The 22,779-nt window shown below is 33.0% G+C and overlaps 4 protein-coding genes across 5 annotated transcripts in view; 3 read left to right on the forward strand and 1 right to left on the reverse strand.

Moving 5' to 3' along the window:
• Positions 1 to 948, forward strand: part of LOC123016082 (general transcription factor IIH subunit 3) — an 11,113-nt gene extending 10,165 nt beyond the window's left edge. Inside the window, exons 3-5 of the mRNA XM_044416302.1 lie at positions 408 to 543; positions 630 to 666; positions 715 to 948. Of these exons, the coding sequence (XP_044272237.1) occupies positions 408 to 543; positions 630 to 666; positions 715 to 778 (237 nt within the window). The 3' untranslated portion in view covers positions 779 to 948. The remainder of the gene's footprint in view (positions 1 to 407; positions 544 to 629; positions 667 to 714) is intronic.
• On the reverse strand, positions 908 to 11,199 carry LOC123016081 (zinc transporter ZIP13 homolog). Its single transcript, XM_044416301.1, has 5 exons — positions 10,817 to 11,199; positions 4,868 to 4,978; positions 4,543 to 4,712; positions 1,406 to 1,682; positions 908 to 1,359 (listed from the first exon to the last, which is right to left on the reverse strand). Exons 1-5 carry the CDS (start codon positions 11,016 to 11,018, stop codon positions 1,184 to 1,186), a joined length of 936 nt encoding a protein of 311 aa, XP_044272236.1. The 5' UTR covers positions 11,019 to 11,199; the 3' UTR covers positions 908 to 1,183.
• On the forward strand, positions 7,054 to 7,673 carry LOC123016084 (tubulin polymerization-promoting protein homolog). The gene has a single exon (XM_044416303.1). It carries the CDS (start codon positions 7,187 to 7,189, stop codon positions 7,562 to 7,564), a length of 378 nt encoding a protein of 125 aa, XP_044272238.1. The 5' UTR covers positions 7,054 to 7,186; the 3' UTR covers positions 7,565 to 7,673.
• A 4,637-nt stretch (positions 11,200 to 15,836) lies between the features above and the next one.
• On the forward strand, positions 15,837 to 22,297 carry LOC123010126 (F-box/LRR-repeat protein 2). 2 transcript variants are annotated; one of them, XM_044406837.1, is made up of 6 exons: positions 15,837 to 16,240; positions 16,496 to 17,131; positions 19,749 to 19,854; positions 19,908 to 20,277; positions 20,326 to 20,529; positions 22,035 to 22,297. In XM_044406837.1, the coding sequence occupies exons 1-6, from the start codon at positions 16,157 to 16,159 to the stop codon at positions 22,168 to 22,170; spliced, it is 1,536 nt and encodes a 511-aa protein (XP_044262772.1). In that variant the 5' UTR covers positions 15,837 to 16,156; the 3' UTR covers positions 22,171 to 22,297. The 2 variants fall into 2 exon arrangements, with proteins under 2 accessions (XP_044262772.1, XP_044262767.1); XM_044406832.1 differs by lacking the exon at positions 15,837 to 16,240 and adding an exon at positions 16,292 to 16,451.
• The last annotated feature ends 482 nt before the right edge of the window (positions 22,298 to 22,779 follow it).

A 22,779-nucleotide genomic window follows, 5' to 3' on the forward strand; every position in this document is an offset into this window, starting at 1 on the left:
GAAAAAAACTACTAAAGAATGTATTTTTTGACCCAATTTAGTGATTTTTTGACTACGTTGAATGAAATCTCATTAAAAATTAAATAATGCTATTTTCTTAACTAATTTGATGATTGTTTGATTTATTTTTGGGAAAGTTTTGCAAAATAATTGAGTTTTCTGGCTAAAAAACATGCAAAATTCTCAAAAATGCGCGAAAAGTTATATTACTAAACGTTTGGTCGAATATTCGATTAAAAGAATTTCTAAATTGATTAATTTTTTGTTGTAATTGCAGTTTGATTTCTGAAAAATCAACAGAAATAATAATTTTTACTTAATTACATACCAGACATGGCAACACTGGACTTGGATTTCAAAGTCACAGGCTACTTGGATTAGAAATTTAATTAATGGTTATGTTTTAGTGGGTGTTTTTGCCGGAGCCCCCCATTAGGCAAAAGCTGGTGTTGCCGCCCCCCGTCAAGGTTGACTACAGGGCGGCTTGTTTCTGCCACCGCGAGTTGATTGATATAGGTTATGTGTGCTCAGTTTGTCTGTCAAGTGAGTTGATTGGTTGAAACTTGGCCTTGAATTGGCTACAGCCAATCACAGGCCGGTTTGAGTCTGAACTAACAATTTTTTTACAGTTTTCTGCAAATTTAGCCCGATTTGTACGACTTGTCAGTAAGTTTTTTCGTAATTGTCATTTTTCGAACTAATTTTTTTTTCTAGTACTGTTTTCAAAATCCCGGGGCCGTTAGCAGTGAAGCCGAAAAAGAGGAAAATCAAGTTGTAGTTTATTTTGTATTTTTTTTTTCAAAGTTAGGTGTTTTATTAATTATTATCCTTGATAGTGATCAGTGCGCATTGTTTTGTTGACTTGATTGGAATGAGGTCGAGCGGGTCTGATATAAATAGCTCCGAGGTCATTTCTTGCTCTTTATTTACAATATATCATCGTAGTCATGTTTTATTTTGATATAAAATATATAAGAGCACTTTAAGTACTACATAATAAAATATATTGTGTTGAAAAAATGTTAATATCACAAAAATAGTTCCGGTCTGACAATCACCAGACGATTGCTAGCAACTGGAAAAATATGTTTTCTACCTAATCAAAACAAAAAGAATTACAAACTAATACTGTAAATATGCAAAAAAACTATCAACAATATGGCAACTGAATTCTTATCACTTATCACTCAACTAAAGTCGTCACGACGGCCATGACACTAATCCCCGCGATGAGGGCGAGAATCTGCTTGAGCGACTCCCGGGGGTCCTCCTCCTTGAGTAAGTCCGGGAGGACCGTCACCAGCGCGATGTGGAGGAACGTCCCGGCCGTGAAGGGCATAATCCACGAGGTGCGGGCCTCTGAAACGCGAAATTAATCCCAGTTTAATCCTCTCACATCGCTTACCGATCGAATTGGAGGCCCCGCTGCACATGATGGCGGCGAACGAGCCGACTAAGCCGCCCCCGGCGGTCAGGATCTGGTAGAAGGCGGCGTCCCATCGCGTGAAGCCCGATTTGAGCAAAATGGCGAAGTCCCCGACTTCGTGCGGGATCTCGTGGACGAGGATGGCGAAAGTGGTCAAGAGACCCAAACGGAGCGACACGAGGAACGCCCCCCCGAGGGACAAGCCGTGAGTGAAGTTGTCGATTGTGTTGGCCAGCAGGTTCAAATACCCGGTTATCTGCAAAGAAACACGAGGAAAAGGGTTTATTCTACTAATAAAACTTGTTTTTTTAATAAATCAGTTTTGGGCTTTTTTACCAATAACTAGAATTAGGTTGGCAACATTAAGTGTCAAACTCAAATGTCACTCTTTTATAGTCAAATGTCATTCATTTCGGACGGGTCCGTTGCTGGTATTGCCGTCACTGACACAGTCTAATATCACCATTAAATCAGTGGTACCAACTTAATTGAAAGCATGACGACACACTTAAACTTCCAACATGTCAAAATTCAGGAGCAATGGTACCAACTTCTAATTTCATAACTTTCTACTGCATTGATGTAATAAAAATATAAAAAAATTAAATAATAAAATACAAAATATGCATTTTCGACCAAATTTTGTGGTTTTTCGGCTTTTATTGTCTTAATTTTTCTTAAAAATCAGTTCAAACGAGTGAAATAAACAAATTAACATCACTATAAATTTGTGATTTTCAGACGTGTTTGAGCTAAAAAATAATATCAATATCGATTTAATTTTGTCGTTTGTCAGCCTGTTTAAACAAATAATTTCGTTTTTTTTGTTTTCATCCGAAAAACGTGCGTAAGCAATGAAAAAAGCAAAAATAATGCAATTTTTGGCCCATTTTGTTGGAAAAATCATCAAGTTTCTGGTTGAAAAACGTGGAAAATGCCCAAAAAAGATGCAAAAAGTATATGATTTACTCCCATATCAATAATTGAAATTATTAATTGATAGTTGGCAACATTAAATATAAAACTCAAAAGTCACTCTTTTATAGTCAAATGTCATTCATTTCGAACGGGTCCGTGGCTGGCATTGCCGTCACTGACACAGTCTAATATCAACATTAAATCAGTGTTACCAACTTAATTGAAAACATGATGACACGCTTTAATGACAAATATGGCCTTTCGTAACTTTCAACATGTCAAAATTCAAGAGCAATGGTACCAACTTATAATTTCAAAACTTTCCACTGCATTGACGTAATAAAAATACAAAAAAATAAATAAGAAAATAAAAAAAACATGCATTTTCGACCAGATATGTGGTTTTTCGGCTTATTTTTGACTTAATTTTTCTTAAAAACCAATTCAAACGATTGAAATAAGCAAAATGACATCACTAAAGATTCTTTTTGTGATTTTCAGGCGTGTTTGGGCAAGTTGAGCTAAAAAAATATTGATTTAATTTTGTAGTTTGTCAGCTTGTTTAAACAAAAAAAAACGTTTTTTTTTTGTTTTTACCCCAAAAACGTGGATAAGCACTTAAACAGGCAAAAATACAAGCATTCTTGACCTATTTTGTTGAATTTTTGGCTTGTTTTTAACAAATTTTCCGAACTAATTGTATTTCTAACTGAAAAATACAGCGATTTTTCGATTTTTTAAGAATATTTTCAAGTTTCTGGTAGTAAAACGTGGAAAATGCCCGAAAAAGATGCAAAAAGTATATCATTTACTCCTATTTTTTATCTAATTTACTATATCAACAATTGGAATTAATATCTGATAGTTGGCAACATTAAATGTCAAACTCAAATGTCACTCTTTTATAGTCAAATGTCATTCATTTCAAAAAGGCATTTATTATTATTATTTCGGACGGGTCCGTCGCTGGCATTGCCGGCACAGTCTAATGTCAACATTAAATCAGTGTTACCAACTTAACTGAAAGCATGATAACACTCTTTAATGTTAAATACAGAGTGGTTATAAATGATTTTCATCTAGCCAGCTTTGGAATTTTTTTGCATGTAACTTTATTTGTGCCGCTCAACTTTTTTGAAAGCTCTAGTTCTGTCATTAGTGTCACTTATTCATTAATAATAAATTGTGGTTAATTAAACTTTTATTGTTTTAACTTATTACCAATAAGAATTGATAATAATGTATACTTTGGAAGAAAACAAGTTTATAATTGAAGTCTATTTTCGAAGTGGACGCTTAGTAAACGGCGATTTTTTAATTTCGAGTTGAAACAAGTAGGTACCCCTATTTTCGTAAAGCGGCATTTTTTATTTTACATGGAAAATTCACAGCTGGCTAGATGAAAATCATTTATAACCACTCTGTATAATAATGACCTTTCGTAACTCCCAACATGTCAAAATTCGGGAGCAACAGTACCAACTTCTAATTTCAAAATTTACTACTCCACTGACGCAATAAAAATACAAAAAAATAAGTAAAACACAAAAACGTGCTTAAAAGCATTTTCGACCGGATTCTGTAGTTTTTCAGCTTCTTTTTGTCTTAATTTTTCTCAAAAACCAGTTCAAACGAGTCAAATAAACAAAATAACATAAATATAAATTCTTTTTGTGATTTTCAGGTGTGTTTGGTCAAGATAAGCTAAAAATAATACCAATTTCGATTTACTTTTGTAGTTTAATTTTCGATTGATTTTTATCCCAAAAACGTGGGTAAGCACTCAAAAAGGCAAACACAACACCGTTTTTGGTCTATTTTGTTAAAATTTTGGCTGGTTTTTAACGAAATTTTGCGAATTAATTGTATTTCTAACTGAAAAATAAAGCAATTTTTCGATTTTTTTTAAGAAAATTATAAAGTTTCTGGTTGAAAAATATAGAAAATGACCGAAAAAGTAGCTACATCATTTATTTTTACCTATTCTACTATATCAATAACTGAAAAATTAATATTTTTATTAAATTTTTGTTGTAACCGCAAAGTTACTACACTTTTTTCCGTTAAATATGACTTTTCATAACCTTCAAAACGTCAAAATTTAGTGACAAGTTCAAAGTTTTTTGTTCGCAATGGTACCAACCTCTAGTTTCTTACTATTGCAATGACGCCATTTTGAAATTTGCTTTGTTACTTACATGCTTCTTAGGTTCGGGGATATGTTTGTATCCTTTGACATTGTTGTTCTCTGGGGGCGCCAGATGGCGCTCGCCCAGTTTTTCTATCACAGTGAAGAGCTTCTCGGTGACTACGAATACTATTAAGCCGGTGAGGATGAGAAGGCCGGTGGTGGTGGTCGGGTGACCTCCTAGAACGATAATGTTTGCAAGGTTGGTAGCGGGGTGAATGACCGAGAAATGTCAAACGGCCTACTAGATAATTCCCTTCAATTGGGTCCTCGCCGTCTTGATTGCAAAATTACGGTGCCGGAACCGGCCAATCGAAAATCGCCACGTGACTTACCGTTTCTGGCCGCGTCGTTCGCCCATATTTCCGGGAGCGAGTGGAGGAAGACGTCGCCGAGGAGGCCTCCGACGGCGAAACTCAGCAAAGTCTTCAGTTTATTCGCACTATCTGGGAAAAAAAAAAACAAATCAAAGACACTTGATTTGACTACAACAAAGTAAATATTTCGAGACTGGTTAATCTAATCTGAGTACGTGCAGAGATTGCGTTAAGAGGCTCTGAAGACATGATGGTTGTGGACTATTACGCAAATCTGACCGGATTTGGACCCCATTGAAATCACTTGGGAGTCATAATACGGCCTTGAAACAATTAATTTGTCTTGTGATATTCGCGGAAGTGAAAATTATCGCCCCGAGGAAATGCAAGTCACTCATTTTGCGCTTCATTGCAGCCCAAAACGTGTCAGAAATGTTGCAATTTTGCGACACAAGAATTGTTTTGTAATTCGAATAATTTAAATTATGAACAATGAATTATCATGGACGTGCCGGCGTTATCTAATCGACGGCTACATGCATGCAATTTTCATAATAGATTTAATGAAAAAGTACTTAATCACGAGAAAAAATATTTTTACAATTTTCAAGGGTGTCAAATCAAGTGGGTAAATGTCAATCATCTACAAATTGCGTCATTCTTATTCTTGCATGATGAGTCTTTGTTTTAAGTTATTATCACGCAAAAATTCTTAAATTTATTCTAATCTGTAATAAATAGAGGAATGAGTCGTTGCCCCCCGAAGTCGGGTTTTCAACCTAAAATCGGGTTGCCAAGCGTGAAACCAGTTGTTTAATTGTGTAAAACGGTTTTCGTAATTCTTTCCTGATGTAATTTGCGATTTTAAATTTAGATAAATTACAGGTTCCTGTAATTTTTTGTACACAAAATCGCAATTTTTAGTATCTACACGCATTAAAATGGGTAGGTAGAGATTTATTACCCATTATACAGGATGCTCCAATGAAAACGAGCCACCCTGAATATCTCACAAACTAAAAAGACTTTGCAAAAACGCTGAAACAGGTCGATTTTGTTTCCAGGGGGGACATTTTTGGACGTAATTTTTAAATCACCCCCAGTAACCCTTTAACCCCCACACACTCCAACTTTAAAAATTTAAATGGCACTACCCTACTTGTGGCACATCAAATGAAAGCTATTCTAGCAAGGTTTTCAAAACTTTTTACCAAAATTGAATCAGACCATCCATTCATGAGATACAGGGGGTTCTAATAAAAACAAACCATCTTAGAAAAAAATTGCAAAAAAACAGGTTAATTTTGTTTTTCAAAGGAACATTTTTTTAGCAATTTTAAAAGCATCTGCACTAAGCCTTTAACCTCTATGCCACTTAACTCTAAAATATCAAGCTTTTTTCTAAAATGAAATTTTTATACATTCATAAAATATCGGCAAAAAAACTAATCTTTCAGCAAACAGTATGTACAAAGGAACTTAAGAACTATATTGCTATTTTTTTAGATACTTAAATTAAATTATAAGAAACTTTATTACTCCCTGACCTGTAGTCCGATTATTTTGACAATAAAATAAAGAAATAAAAATAAGTTTATTACAGCTTCAATAATACTTATAACAATATTAGTATGTTTCTTGTAATTTATTTGAATACTTTTTAGTAGAAGTAATTACTAATTAGAAACATTATCTTTTTCGATTATCTTATGAATATAACTTTAGAAAAAAATTGTCAAAAAATGTCTTTTAAAAACAAAATTAACCTGTTTCGGTTTTTTTTTGCAAATTCTTTCTGGTTCGTTTTTATTAGAACATCCTGTACCTCATGAATGGATGGTCTGATTCAATTTTGGTAAAAAGTTTTGAAAAGCTTGTTAAAGTAGCTTTCATTTAATGTGCTACAAGTAGGGTAGTGCTATTTAAATTTTTAAAGTTGGGGTGCGTGGGGGTTAAAGGGTTACCGGCGGTAATTTAAAAATTATGACAGAAAATGTCCCCTTCGGAAACAAAATCGACCTGTTTCGGCGTTTTTGCAAAGTCTTTTTAGTGGGTGGCTCGTTTTCATTGGAACACTCTGTATAGTTATTATCACGTCAATATTGCTAAAAAGCAATAAAAATGAGACATAAACGCTGAAATGATAAAGCGAATGATGCGGAATGAGTTGCATTATCTCCATTATTTCCTGTTTTTGTGATTAAAAATAAATCGAAATAATTTCGAACAATTTGTCAAAACTCGAGATGTCAATGGACGTAAATGTCATTTATCAAATTAACACAAAAACATGCTAAATTTTTGTACCATAAATAAGCTTGAGAAAGCCACTTTTTGATGGCCGGTTGCGGAAACATCGAACACCAGTTCAAAGCTGTGACAAATGGGGGCCAAAAAATCACCCTGGAACAGATCAACAAGTGGCTCACTGATGCGAAACTGCTCAATAAAAAAATCACTCCGGAAGACACCAAATCGTGTTTCGAAAAATTCAAATCCGAGACTATCGATTTAACAACGTTTGTGAAATTTTTAAATGATTTGTCGGAACAGAAAAGGCTTCCTGTTGGAGAATTAGAAGGGAAACTTGCTTCGAGTCGATTAACTAACGATGGAAGTGTCACGAAGGTTGGAGATAAAATAACGGATGCAATGAAAAGTGTGGTGGATGATGCTTCCAGAACTAACAAGAAGGCTTGCAAACAAGCGAAATAATTAATTCAAAATAAAAAAAAATACGATAAAACAACATCTTGAGTAGGTACTAAAAAAAAACAAATAAAAATAAAATTATACCGTGTGACTCGGGTATTTTTATTCGCCCTTTTTACTCTCCCAAAAAATGAAAAAACAATTATTTGGGAAGATAACAAAAAATAATAATAAATAAAAATTATCACAATAAAACCCACACAAGATTTTGAATTTATTTAATAGGAGTATACAGGGTGTTTTCTTAATATTGGAACCATATGTTTTATATCAAAAAATAAAAACACTCTGTATATTAAGAAAATTTTTGAATCAATTCCCGAAAAAAGACAAAATTCTACTATACCGAGTGTTTCAAGAAAAGCTTCACTACACGCAAAATAACGTATTATAAAATGACAAGGTGCCATATTTCGGCCATTTTGATTTAAAACAAAGCGAGAAATTCAATTTTGACAATACTTTTATCAATTCTATAGTCAAAATGGCGGTATTAAGGAACTTACATGAAAACCTAACATGAAGTTAGGTTTTTTGATGACTAACATCATAATATTCATAATTCGTGAATTTTAGTATACTTGTCAAAAAAATTGTTTTTTCATTTTTTTATAAAAAAGAAAACAGGTTTTGTACTTTTTAATTAAAAAATGTATGAAAAACAGTAACAAAAGACGTGTGAATTGTCAATTTTAGTACTTGTCTCTAGGTTATTCAATGTTGCCAACGTAATTTCAAAATCATAGACTAGTTTAAAAAAATTCTTTCTACTTTTTTATATACAAAAAATTGGTTATACAGAGTGTTTCAACTTCACATAGTATCACCAATTCGCCATATTTGAATCACATTTTGGAGTCAAAATGGCAGTATCACCAATTCGCCATATTTGAATAACATTTTGGAGTGGAATTGCGGTTTTTTTGCCACAATAGAATACTGCTTTTTTAAAATTTAACTTATAATATCACAAAAAATTCAAATTTAGCCTTTAGTACTTGTCTCTACGATATTCAATGTTGCCAACGTAATTTCAAAGTCATAAACTGCTTTAACGGAAAATTTATTACCGCGTTTTATTGTTTATTACAAAACTTCTCTTATAGACAAAAAATCGGTTATACAGAGTGTTTCAATAAAAACTTCACACAGTTGATGTATAAATTAAAAAATAAGTATCACTAATCCGCCATATTGATTCCAAAACAAAGAGAGTAATCGAATTTTGGAGTCAAAATAAAGGAAATGTGGAATTTTTATTCATAAAATATTAAGTTAGGTTTTTTATTGCCAACATCAGAATCCGACGCTTCTAAAAAATTACTTTTTATTTTTTATAAAAAAGAAAACATTTTTGTTTTTTAATTAAAAAATGTAAGAAAAATAGTAACAGATGTGTGAGTTGTAGAAGTCTAAATGAATCTTTAATTTAATGGCCGATTTACACAAAAAGTGTCATTAATGTCATTCAGAACAAATTCAATTACATCAGTATTGACAAAAACCTTCATATTTGCTATCCTTTGATAATTTCGTTGTTAATTTTAATTAAAAATCTTCATATTTGCTATCCTTTGATAATTTCGTTGTTAATTTTAATTATTTCTTGCTAGATGGAGTATACTTTTATTTGAAAAACATTATTTTTAGGGAAGATTGAGGTTAGGATTGTTTGAATGGTTGCCACCTTAAAATTATCCCTTTCAACGACTACTTCGATGCACATTAATAATATGAAAACGAGTATAATTTAAGTACTTGTCACTATTCAATGTTAATTTCAAAGTCATAGACTAATTAAAAATTTCTACTTTTTTATAGGCAAAAAATCGGTTACACAGAGGGTTTAAAGTTTACATGGTATCACCAATTCGCCATATTGGAGCCAAAATGGCGAACTTGTGGTATTTTTGCCACTGTAGAATAGTAGAAGACTGTTTTTTTAAATCCATCATCTCTTTTAGCGAGAAGAAATAAAATAACACAGTTTTTAACTTATAATATCACAAAAAATTCAAATTTAGCCTTTAGTACTTGTCTCTACAATATTCAATGTTGCCAACGTACTTTCAAAGTCATAGACTGCTTTAACCAAAAATTTATTAAACGCGTTTTATTGTTTATTACAAAACTTCATTCTGATTCTCTTATAGACAAAAAATCAGTTATTCAGAGTGTTTCAATAAAAATTTCACATAGTTGATATACAAATTTCAAAATGAAAAAGTATCACTAATCCGCCATATTGATTCCAAAACAAAACGAGGAATAAAATTTTGGAGTCAAAATACAGGAAATGTGGAATTTTTATTTATATTAAGTTAGGTTTTTGTTTGCTAACATCGGAATCCGACGCTTGTAAAAAATTACTTTTTATTTTTTATAAAAAAGAAAACATTTTTGTTTTTTAATTAAAAAATGTAAGAAAAATAGTAACAACAGATATGTGAGTTGTAGAAGTCAAATGAATCTTTAATTTAAAGGCCGATTTACACAAAAAGTGTCATTAATGTCATTCAGAACAAATTTAATGACAAAAATCTTCATATTTGCTATCCTTTGTTAATTTCGTTATTAATTTTAATTATTTTTTGCTAGATGGAGTATACTTTTTTTTGAAAAACATTATTTTTTTGAGGTTAGGATTGTTTGAATGGTTACCACCTTAAAATGATCCCTTTCAACGTGAACAATGCACATTAATATGAAAACGAGTGTAATTTAAGTACTTGTCACTATTCAATGTTGCCAACTTAATTTCAAAGTCATGACTAATTTAAAAAAAAATTCTTTCTACTTTTGTATAGGCAAAAAATCGGTTATACAGAGTGTTTAAAGTTCACATAGTATCACCAATTCGCCATATTGGAGTCAAAATGGCGAACTTGGGGTATTTTTGCCATTGTAGAATACTGTGTTTTAAAATTCAACATCTCTTTTAGTGAGAAGAAATAAAATATGAGTTTTTAATTTACAATATCACAAAAAATTCAAATTTAGCCTTGGACCTTCAAGTCGAGTCACCCTGTACCACCGACCCGGCATTCAGGCAGGCCACTCGTGTCATTTATTCATTCATTGTCAACCATTATGTAACCTTAACTTGTAATAAATAAATCGAAGGTCCCCTTCCTCCCATTAGTCTTATTTACCCACCACTGATAAGCCCCATAAATCCCTCAAAACCTTTGTTTTTATTATGCACGCCTCAAGATCTGATGATAACCCCAAGGTCCCCGCGCAAAACCAACCAACCTCCATGTTTGAGGTTGTCCGTCTGGTCGATGGGTATGACCAGAAGGGGCAGCACCCCGCTGAGCCCCACGAGGACCGAGCCGATCATGGCCCACAGCCAGGGCATGTAGTCCATGGAGAAGAGCCATCCGGGGGCGACGCCGTCGAAAAGGGCGCCGTGGAGGCCGGTCACCAGCTCCAGAAGGTTCATGGTCGTTGCCATTGTCGATGATGGCACACACGAGCACTGATTTCGCACTTTTGTCGACTAACCTACTCTGAGATTGAGCCGAACAAAGCAATTTCAACTGATAAAAGGTTAGTGGACCGATCGCAGCATTGTTTTCACTTTTACTACATGACGAGGAACGACGACGGCGAGTATTTACTGCTGGGTGACGCATGGATTCCCCTCCTCCATTTCGGAGACGGACATTTGGGACAAGATGGACGCCGGGATTTCCTCCACGGTCCAACTATTGACATTTTGACAAAAAAAGGCATTATTACCATTATTTTGGCTGGAAATTGTGATTATGTAACTAATGGAGGGCTCTGATATGGTAATCATGATAATGGAACAAAGATAAAGTGCGATTATCAATGATGGGGGCGATAGGGAGATTGACAGTTTGTTAAGCAAATAAATGAAAATTGATTGTCAACGCCAACGCTGGCCCTTACTATGTTGAAGTTTGTTTAACAAATCTTTTATCCATCGCCGTCTCCATAGAAATAATCCTTTTCTCGCCTGGGCATTTTTTGAGTTCAAGTGATTCCCGTTGGCGCTTTAATCTGGGGAAAATTTTTTGACAAATCCAGTTTTTTAGCTTAAAGGGTTCAATCTCATTATATCAATTCTCCCTGGCGTATCTAGTTTTGTTGTATCCTTCCTTCCCAGCATTTATTAATTGCGTTATTTTTCGATAATAATTAGAAATTATTCAGTTTTTCCTTAGTAACCCACGTAACTAAGAAAAAATCGGAATCACTGCTCCAATGCATTTTTTACGAAATGCCCAGGCGGGATATTGATACATTTGATTAAGGAGGCGGTGCTTTTATCAATTATCAAAAACAAATTATTTTTTTATACAAGGTGATTCTTTTAGAGCCTACATTAGAAACTTTTTAACTTCTAATGCAGATAATAATTTGAAACTATGTACACAACCCAAGTCGACTGGTCTAAGTTCAATTAAATTATTTTAAAAATGGCTGAACTTCCGGAACTAAGAGAAATTGGCGCCAACTTTGAAATTTTAAATGGTACCCACTTAATTTTATTGCATTGTTGAATTCTCCTCTTTAAACTAAGTAAAATGTACCTAGTTGTTAGTACCTATCTGTCATAGTTTTTGACATATGTCAATTTTTTGGTCAAAATTTTCACTTGCAGGGGTTCATTCAAAACATCACAGCTCTTGAACCCTTTGCGATAAGTGAATATTTTTTTTTTGCATTCGATAACCAAAGGTTCGAAAAGTTTTCTAGAATTTTCAAAATTGTCAACTGTCAAATTGCAAGGCTAGTATGATTTTTTGAAAATGATCATTACCAAACAGCTATAACTCAGTTTTTTCAAATGAAATGACTCTATTTTCTCAACGGCAATCAAAAGTACATTAATTTGTAGAAGGACTTTTATCAACATGTCCTATACCTATCTCTTACAGTTTTTGAAATAATCACGAAAAACATGTTATAAGTTTTATTTTTATAGTTAATCACATTGGCTTTGAAAAAATACAATAAAGATATACCATAATTAATACAGATGTTCGATATGTTTACCATTTTCAAACAGTCCAAAATTCGATGGTGAACTGATTTGAGTGGCTTCCATTATTTCATTTGGTTGAAGATTATTAAATGCCGCCTCAATCCTTGCCTCAATTCTTCGTAATTCCGAATGAGTGTTGTGTAGACTAAATCTTTAATACGTATTGATCATTTTCCAAAGCCTATGTGATTGACTATAAAAATAAAAAACAAAAACATGTTTTTCGTGATTATTTTAGAAACTGTAAGAGATGGGTATAGGACATGTTGATAAAAGTCCTTCTAGAAATCGATGTACTTTCGCTTGCCGTTGAGAAAATGGGGTCATTTTATTTGAAAAAACTGAGTTATAGCTGTTTGTTAAATATCATTTTCAAAAAATCATATAAGCTTTGCAATTTGACAGTTGACAATTTTGAAAATTTTAGGAAACTCTTCGGACGTTTGGTTATCGAATGCAAAAAAATTATTGACTTATCGCAAACGGTTCAAGAGCTGTGATGTTTTTAATAAACCTCTGCAAATGAAAATTTTGAGCAAAAAATTGACATATGTCAAAAACTATGACAGATAAGTACTAACAACTAGGTACATTTTACTCAGTTTGGAGAGGAGAATTCAAAAATGCAATAAAAATAATTGGTTACCATTTAAAATTTCAAAGTTGGCGCCAATTTCTCGTAGTTCTGGAAGTTCAGCCATTTTGAAAATAATTTAGTTGAACTCAGACGGGTTGATTTGGGTTGTGTACAAAATTTCAAATTTCTATCTGCATTAGAAGTTAAAAAGTTTCTAATATAGGCTCTAAAAGAATCACCTTGTATGTATCTTATGAACAAAAATGGCCACCCAAAGCCTAGTTTAATATTTTTTTAAAAATGTCAAATTGACATTTGTCAAAATTCAAAAATTGAGTTTTGTCCAATGTTTTAAATTTAAAATCGGATTTGTTAAACGTAAAACCACTTATCCAATTGTGTAAGATGTTTTTTGTAAATCATAAATCTTTCAATGTGAACTTAAATTTAGACAAATTACAGGTACCTGTAATTTTTTCTCAAAAGTAATTTTCTTTAATATGCAAGATTTCAACTTAAACAGTTTTATTTTATCAATTTTTATCAATAATAAAAAATTATCAAATATTTGTATTTATTAAGAGATTGTATACTTGAGTGCTCAAAACCACAAATTGATTTTTTTTATAATGTAATTTGGCCTCATGGGCGCTCACAGGGGGGGCCGTTGCCCTCCCTGGGACAATAGTGGTTGCTATTTTATATAAAAAAAGATTTTTTTGATGTTTCACAAACTCGTTCTAACTTAAATTTTCATGAACGAAATAAGGAACTACTATTTACATTTTAATCACGAATTGAGTGATATAAAAACAGACGAATAAAATTGTTATTATTAATTTCGACTCTTTTTTCACACTAAATAAATCTCTGAAAAATTTGCCAATTTTGTTTTTGACAATTTGCGATTTTTTTTGCACTCCAGTGTATTTTATTTCTTGACAAATCATGGTCACCTAAATAAGCCTACTTCTGTCTAAATAAACAATTTTTGGAAATATCTAATTGACACTTGACAAATTTTGGTATGTTTTCCAGGTTTTTTAATTTTTTTGAAGTTGACAGGTTTATAAAAATTGACAGTTAAATTCAAAACCAGATTTACACTAAATAAAAATTTATTTCTTTTGGTGACTGTCAACGTGACAATCTTCAAAAGAATTTTGTTTTTATGTTGATATTTATTGTTATTTTTAATGTAATTTTTTTGTATACATTTATTTATTTGAAACCATAAAATACTAAAATTTGTTAGTGATGACACTTTATATTATAACATGTTGATAATGACACTAATGACAGAGTGATTATGCTTAGTTACCAACTTGTCATTATCAATATTGTTAATATTACTTTCCAACTAAAATGTAAAATGATCTTAGTTTGTTTTTGTGTTGAATAATAATAAAAATCAAGCAATGTCAACGTGCCAACTTCCAAAAAATTTTGTTTGCTGTTATATGTTTTGATGTTGATGTAGTATATTTTTATTATTTTTTGCATTTATTTATTTGTTAAAACCTGTAAAATTCTAAAATTTCTTTGTAATGATACTTTTTATTATAATATGTTGATAATGACAGTTGACGGTGATTTTACTAAGTTATCAACTTGTCATTATCAATATTGTAATATTCGGCAATTAAAATGTAATGTGATGACAGTTTGTTTTGGTGTTGATTAATAATAAAAATCAAGCAACATGATAATGACAACTTTTTAACTTTATTTTTATAAATTGTCAAAATACAATCAATATATTTTCCCTTTAATTCAGTTGCGCCACTGCTCCCATTTCCTGAAACAAAAGCTAGGGTCGCTTCCTTTAACCCTAAGACCCGAAAATCATGCAATCTTGATTTCTTCACAACCATTCAAATCAGGAAGACAAAAGAAAACTGAGAATTGCAAAACACAGCCTACTTTATTTTGAGCACTATCACTGGATAACCGTGGTGGAAAATATCGGATTTAATTTGAACCAAATACTCATATGCGCATGCGTAAATTAACTGCGCACTACTGTATTTTGCTGTAATGACGTTTTATTTGAAAAAATTATTTCAATTTATTATTTAGCAATGTATTAAAAAGAAAATAAAAACAAATGATTGAAATCAGTGTTTTATTGTCAAAATTCCCTAAAGTTTACACAGAATACTGTTTTAGAAAACCGTTATCTTGTTTGTTTACATTTGAAACGTAGAAAACCTTCTCCATAATAGAAAACGTAGAATTCTAATTCGGGGAAAAAATCACATGATAAAAACAACTTATTTAGAGATAATGAATTCGTTGAAGTGACTCAATGAATGTTAGAGTTGTAAAATATGCAAACAATGTGTCTTGGCTCATTATCAAATGTTAATGCTAGGCAACCAACTATACAACCTTGTATAGTTGCCAACAATTGCCAACATTGCAAATTTTTATAATTAAAAAAAATTCAAACTACTTTAATTAATCCAAAAATTGAGACACAATTACTACAAATTTACTTAAATAGTTCTAATATTTTGTCTAAGAGTTCAAATTGTGTGAGATGAACTGTTCTATTTTCAACCTCATTATACAGTTGATTGCGCTTTATCCCGATTAATAATAGAAGGGCGAATTTTTTCCCACCAGTGATTAATAGATCCCTCCTCTTTTAACCCACAACAGTGCCAAAAAAATCAAACATCAAATAAATTCTCCCAAGTTTTCAAACACCTAGCAAACAAGGGCTTGGGCCTCATCAAAATGTCCTTTAAGTCATCACAAAAATAGCCCAAAAAAACGTTAATCAAATTAATTTCAGTGTTTGGCAAGTGAAAGCCAAGTGTGGTGTGCTTTGTCTCGAATTCTTCGTCTGTGTTAATTGCCAATTCGCACAATAAACTCAAACCATTAAATCAAAAATAGAAGAAGACTTCAAATTGATTCCTCCAAAAATACCCTCGCCCAATTAGTCTCGCGCCGTTAATTAGGCGACTTAGCCAATTACTCACAGTGCTTCGAGATGGACGCCTGGGGCACCCTCGACATCACCTCGGCCATCACCCGCGACGACCTCAGCAGCTCCTTCCGGCGCTCCAAGAAAATCGTAAGTAAAATTCGCGCCAAAAAACAATTTGAAAAAGACGCCGAGTTATTTTAAGAATGCTTAGCCTCCGCGGAACGTTACGTAAATAGCTTGAGTGAAATCGGTGTAAAAAATGGATGTCAGTCCTGATGTTTGGGGGCAATTGGCCTTAGAAGCCTCCCAGGTGTACTTAACCGACGGGACGGCGGCTAAGAGCCCCTTCGCGGGCACGGTAACCCCCCAGTGGCCCCAATCACGACTAATTCTCTGTTTCAGACCATCGAGAAGCTCCCCGACAAGGTGCTGTTGCACATTTTCAGTTATTTGAGCCATAAGGAGATATGTCGTATGGCCAAAGTGTGCAAGAAGTGGCGGATGATTGCCTATGACACCCGACTGTGGAAAAACGTGTCTTTGAGACCGGAGATTTCGGGGCTCCATGTGGGGTCTTTGGAGTCGCTGTTGGCCTTGATTAGTATCCGATTTGGGCCCTCTTTGCGCTACATTGAGCTCCCCATCGAGCTCATAACGCATACAGTGTTGCACGAGTTGGCCAATAAGTGCCCCAATTTGACACACATGCTGTTGGATTTCTCCACAGCGATGCAACTTCATGATTTCAGCGAGTTGCAAGCGTTTCCCACCAAGTTGAGGTATCTTTGTATTTGTTTGAGCGAGGTTATCTTCATGGAGGGGTTTATGCGGAAAATCTACAATTTTATCAATGGGCTTGAGATTCTTCATTTGATTGGAACGTATGAAAAAGTCGAAGAGGAGGAAGAGGAAATTTATGAAGTTATTAATGTTCATAAGCTCAAGTCGGCAACACCCAATTTGAGAGTTATTAATTTGTATGGGATTAATTTCGTTGATGATAGTCATATTGATGCCTTCAGTTCGAATTGCATTCAGGTGAATTTTTAGTTTTTGAAGTGATTTGGAATTTTGATTTGATTTTTTGGTTTGATTTCTACTGATTTTTTTGATTTCCTCATGATTTCTCGTGATTCTCCCTAATTTCCTCTGACTCTCTCTAATTTGCTCCTGATTTGTCCAGATTTTCATCAAAATTTCCCGTAATTTTTCAAAAAATGAATAAAAAAACTACTTCTGCATGCGCTTTTTTCAATGATTTTCCATGATTACTTTTGATTTTGTCAAAAATTCTTCTGATTTCCGCATGATTTTGCCTAATTTCTCGTGATTTCCCGAATTTTTCAAGATTTCCCAAGAAATGTTCAAACAACAAAACAACAACAACAAACTTCCGTTTACGCATTTTTCAATAACTTTCTTTGACTTTGTCTAATTTCCTCATGATTTCACTCGAATTTCTTCAACATTTCATGAATTTTTCAAAAAATTCATAAAAAAAAACAATCCCGCATGAGCATTTTTCAATGATTTTGCTCTGATTTCATTATAGTTTTATCTAATTTAATGAACAAAAAAACTACTTCCGCGCTTTTTGAAATTTTACCCTGTTTTTTTTTCTGATTTCTCCTAATTTTCTTCAACTTTCCTCTAATTTTCCAAAAAATAAACTGCTTGCGCATTTTTCAATGATTTTCCCTGATTTCCTAATTTCTTCAAAATTTCCTTTAATTTTCCAAGAAATGAACAAAGAACTTCCGCATTCGATTTTTTTCTTCATGATTTCTTCTGATTTTTTTCGATTTCTTATAATTTTCTGATTTCTCCAAAATTTCCCTTAATTTTTCAAGAAAAGAACAAAAAAAACTATATTTTCGCAAGCGCATTTTTAATTATTTTTCCTAATTGCCGCATGAATTCCTTTGATTTTGTTATGATTTCTTCTGATTTTCTCATGATTACCTATTTTTTCAACATTTCTCCTGATTTTCCAAAAAATGAATAAAAAACTACATTTGCAATAGCATTTATTCAATATTTTTTTCTGATTTCGTCATGATTTCTTTTGATTTTTCCTGATTTCTTTTGATTTCCTCATGATTTCATGATTTTCCAAGTTTTCCCCTAATTTTCCAAGAAACGAACAAAAAAAGATTACTTTCACAAGCGCATTTCTCAATAATTTTCCTTGATTTCCCCCTAATTTTCCTAAAAAGGAACAAAAAAAACTGTTTTTTGCAAGCGCATTTTTCCATGATTTTCTCTAATTTCCTCATGAATTCCTTAGGTTTTGTCATGATTGCTCTGATTTCCTCATATTTAGCCATTTTTTCAAAACTTCCCCTGATTTTTCAAGAAATAAACAAAAAAAACTACTTTTGCAACAGCATTTTTTAATAATTTTCTCAGATTTCGTCATGACTTCTTTTGATTTCTCCTGATTTCGTTTGATTTCCTCATGATTTCATAATTTCCCCTAATTTTCCAAGAAACGAACAAAAAAAATATTTTCACAACCGCATATTTCTCTGATTTCCCCCTAATTTTCCAAAAAATAAACAAAAAAACTATTTTCACAAGTGCATTTTTCAATGATTTTCCCTAATTTCCTCATGAATTCCTGAGATTTTGTCAAGATTTCCTCTAATTCTCCAAAAAACGAAAAAAAAAAACACTTTCGCAAGCACATTTCCTTTAATTCCTCTAGATTTTTTCTGATTTCCAGATTTCTTTAAGATTCCCCCTAATTTACCAAAAAAGGAACAAAAAAAAACTACTTTTGCAAGTGCATTTTTTAATGATTTTTCCTGATTTCCACATGAATTCCTGTGATTTTTTCATGAATTTCTCTGATTTCCTCATGATTTTTTCTAATTTCTTTTGATTCCTTCTAATTTCCTAATTTCTCCAAGATTTCCCCTATTTTTTCAAGAAACAAAAGAAAACTACTTTTGCAAGCACATTTCTCAATGGTTTTCCCTAATTTTCTCATGAATTTCTCTTGTTTCCTCCTGATTTCCTCTAATTTCTAGGTTTGATTTCCTGATTTCTTTTAGATTCCCCCTAATTTTTTAGCGCATTTTTCAATAATTTTCCTTCATTTCTTCTTAAATGCCTCTTCTATTTTTTTTCTGATTTCTTCTTATAATTCCCTGATTTTTTTTAAGATTTCCTAATTTTCTAAGAAATAAACAAAAAAAACTGCGTCCACATCTCGCATTTTAATAATTTTCCCTGATTTCCTTATAATTTCCCCTGGTTTTCTTATGATTTCCCTAATTTTGTACCTACACCGATTTCCTTTGCAGTTTACCCCTCAGAGCGCAAATTTCCTTATAATTTCTCTTAATTTCCTCATAATTTGCCCTGACTTCCTCAAGATTTCCACTAATTTGTCAATTTCCCTAATTTTCCCAATTTTGTACGCCGATTTTCTCTGTGAGAAAATCGTCTGAGACTTTAAAACTAAGTTGGCAACAGTGAATAATACAGACGGAAGTGACCCTAAATGTGGTTTTTATGGTCAAGTAAGCCGTGCAACATTACCTGTCACATTCAAATGTCAGATGATTCACTATCGCCAACCTAATTCCAAAGTCAGCCCACTTTGATCGGAAATTACTTAGTTGTAGAAAAAATATTGTGTAAATTGTAGCTCGAATGCTTGGCTGTAAACTACTGTGCCAAAGTGACGGGTTCCACCCTCAAGACACTCTTCCAAAGGAGTCGCCGCCTCAAATGTCTCTTGATGAACGGCACAAGTATCTCAGTCTTACTTTTTCAGTTTTTCTGAAACTTACTTTCGAAATTTCAGACCTGCAAAGTGACTATTTGATGCAAGTCGAGTGGGAGAAGTGCTCCCTCCAAGAGCTCGACATCACAGCCACTGACTTATCGACTGAGGCGCTCCAAGACATGCTGACGCGCCTCCCGGGACTCAGATTCCTGAGCGCGGGCCAAATCAACGGCTTCAACGACTCAGTTTTGAAAGCCTGGATGGAGGCCGGAAATCCGCGAAATTTGGTCGCCTTGGACCTCGACAGTTCGGATAACTTGAGCGAGGACGCAATCTACAAGTTTCTGTCGAAGTATGGGCCCCAATTATGGGGGCTGAGCTTGTCCGGGATGACCCACATTACGGATTCCTTGTGGCAAACGGTTTTGCCCATTTTGACAAACGCGAAGTGAGTTTTGGTAGCTCAGAGGGGCGGAAAATTGAGGTTTTGTCGCAGGATTCTGATCATGGGGACGCAGGAACGTCTCGGTGTTAATATCCTCGTGGATCAGTTGATGGATACCATTGCGAGGAATTGTGTCAATGTGGAAAGGCTGGAACTGAGATGGGATCCTGATAATTTGAGGTTTTCAGATAAGAGTCAAAAGGCGATTGATACGTTGAGGGTCAAGTGTTTGAAGCTGAGATGTCTAAGTTTGAGGTATTAAAAAAATAAACAAAAAACATTAAAAATATGAAAAAATAAATAAGTTTTTCTATTTTGCGTCTGAAAGAAGCTATTTCGATACCAAAACCGATGCTTTAATGAGCTATTTCAACACCAATTTGGTGCTGAAATAGACTAGAACAATTTACTTCCTAGAGGTTGGTAATAGTGATTTTCAGCGGCGTTTTGAGCGATTTCTTTTATTTCAGGTGGTGTGCATTAAATGTTTATAGTATTCATTGTTAATTCAGCAAAATGTTGAAAAATATTCGGGACTTTTCAAATTTTGTGACATTTATTACCACCTTATTAAGACAAAAGTTCCTAAATTTTGAAAAATTGACTTTTATATTAAAAAAGTACGTAAAACGCGCAAAATAGAAAAAAATACCAAAAAAACGTGTTTCATAAATCACTTGTGGGAACTCGTTTTTTATAAAACTCGCACTTTGCTGCTCGTTTCATAAAACTTGCCTTGCGAAACGCGTTCTTTAATATACTATTTTTTGATATTTTTCTAGTGATGGGTGCTATTACGAAATTGTCAAATATTTTGCGTCTGAAAGAAAGCTTATTTCGATACCAAAACTGATGCTTTAATGAGCTATTTCAACACCTATTTGGGTGCTGAAATGGACTAGAACAATTTACTTTCTAGAGGTTGGTAATAATGATTTTCAGCGGCGTTTTGAGCGATTTTTTTATTTCAGGTGGTGTGCATGAAATATTTACAGTATTCATTGTTAATTCAACAAAATGTTAAAAAATATTTGGGACTTTTCAAACTTTGTGACATTTATTACCAACCATCACCTTATTAAGGCAAAAGTTCCTAAATTTTGAAAAATTGACTTTTATATTAAAAAAGTACGTAAAACGCGCAAAATAGAAAAAAATAGCATAAAAAAATTGTTTCATAAGTCATTTGTGGGAACTCGTTTTTTATAAAACTCGCGCTTCGCTGCTATTCTTTAATACAGGGTGTTCGTTTTTCGAGCTCCGTCATGGGGATCTCAGTTATTGTAGGAGATACGAGGTATGTTAAATTAGGGCAAAGTTGCGCATTATTATGCTGAACAATTATCTGAAAGAAATTTTAATAAGTCATTTTTAGTTTTTGAATTATTGAAAAAAAGAAACGGAATTTGAAATTTTCGTTTCTATTTTTTGAAGCGAAAACTAAAAGATCTAGAAGTTTTTAACTAGAAGGTTTTTAATGCACTTTCTTACAAGAAATCTAAATCTGTCATTGTATTTTTCAAGGCGCTCTTGATATCAGAGTTACAACACTCAACTTTTTTTCCGTTCTTTTTTCCGTTTTCTCCCAATAATTCAAAAACTAAAGATGACACATTAAATTTTCTTTCAGATTATTATTCAGGATACAAATGCGCAACTTTGCCCTAATTTAACCGACCTCTCTCTTATAATAACTGAAATCCTCATGGTGGAGCTCGAAAAACGAACACCTGTATACTATTTTTTAATTTTTTTTCTAGTGATGGGCGCTATTACGAAATTGTCAAAGCCAATTTCGAGCGAGCGGATCGAATGACTGTCGTCAGGACGTTGACGAATTGTCGAGTCTCCAACTATTACCTCCTTTCAAACTACAAGGATTTGGTCTTCAACTAAGACAAGAAGTGTTGTTTTCAGGGTTTATAATTTCATAAATATTGTAACAACCACCGAAAATGAAAAAGGAGAGTTGTGAAGATTAATTCTGTACAATCTATGATTGAATTAAAAAATTTGAACATTACCATTGCCAAAGATTTTTAAAAAAACTTGAAAAATCGTTTTGTTGTTTCTTAAATACGCAAAGAATTCTTAGTTTGGCTTTAAGCGACCGAAAAACATGTTTCGTCAATTGGTGACACCCAAAATAGTTAAAAAAAGGCATTTTAAAAACTTGATAATTTCAATTTTACAAAAAAATTCTAATCTTGCTTATGTTTGCTCTTATTGTTCTTTTATTCTTATTATGCTTATTAGAATTACAGAACTGTTAACTGCAAACTGAGCTACCACGTCCCCGGCCAGTATCTCTGCTCTAAGCCAATATATTCATCCATGCACAAAATATTTCAAAAATAATTTTTTTTTGCATTTCTACAACGTCTTTGCACTTTTTTCGGTCCCTTAGACCATTGAAAGTGCATTTTTGATGAGATTTGGAAATGCCAAATAAAAAATCCACAAACTTGAAATAGCTTTTATTCGATAATAAATTACATAACAGTA

This window comes from Tribolium madens, unplaced genomic scaffold (assembly GCF_015345945.1).
Source record: "Tribolium madens isolate multiple individuals breed KSU strain unplaced genomic scaffold, Tmad_KSU_1.1 Scaffold_19;HRSCAF=116;Tcas5.2_LG9, whole genome shotgun sequence".
Lineage (NCBI taxonomy): Eukaryota > Metazoa > Arthropoda > Insecta > Coleoptera > Tenebrionidae > Tribolium > Tribolium madens.

Bases quoted from the DNA above. Each gene is read 5' to 3' on its own strand.
- LOC123016081 (XM_044416301.1), bottom strand. From the start codon at position 11,018: ATGGCAACGACCATGAACCTTCTGGAGCTGGTGACCGGCCTCCACGGC. The intron at 4,979-10,816 runs GTTGGTTGGTTT...TTTTTTTCCCAG, and splicing joins GGACAACCTCAAACATGGAG to ATAGTGCGAATAAACTGAAG. The intron at 1,360-1,405 runs GTAAGCGATGTG...TTCGCGTTTCAG, and splicing joins CGGGGCCTCCAATTCGATCG to AGGCCCGCACCTCGTGGATT.
- LOC123010126 (XM_044406832.1), top strand. From the start codon at position 16,353: ATGGATGTCAGTCCTGATGTTTGGGGGCAATTGGCCTTAGAAGCCTCC. The intron at 17,132-19,748 runs GTGAATTTTTAG...TGTAAATTGTAG, and splicing joins TCAGTTCGAATTGCATTCAG to CTCGAATGCTTGGCTGTAAA. The intron at 19,855-19,907 runs GTATCTCAGTCT...TCGAAATTTCAG, and splicing joins TCTCTTGATGAACGGCACAA to ACCTGCAAAGTGACTATTTG.
- LOC123016084 (XM_044416303.1), top strand. From the start codon at position 7,187: ATGGCCGGTTGCGGAAACATCGAACACCAGTTCAAAGCTGTGACAAAT.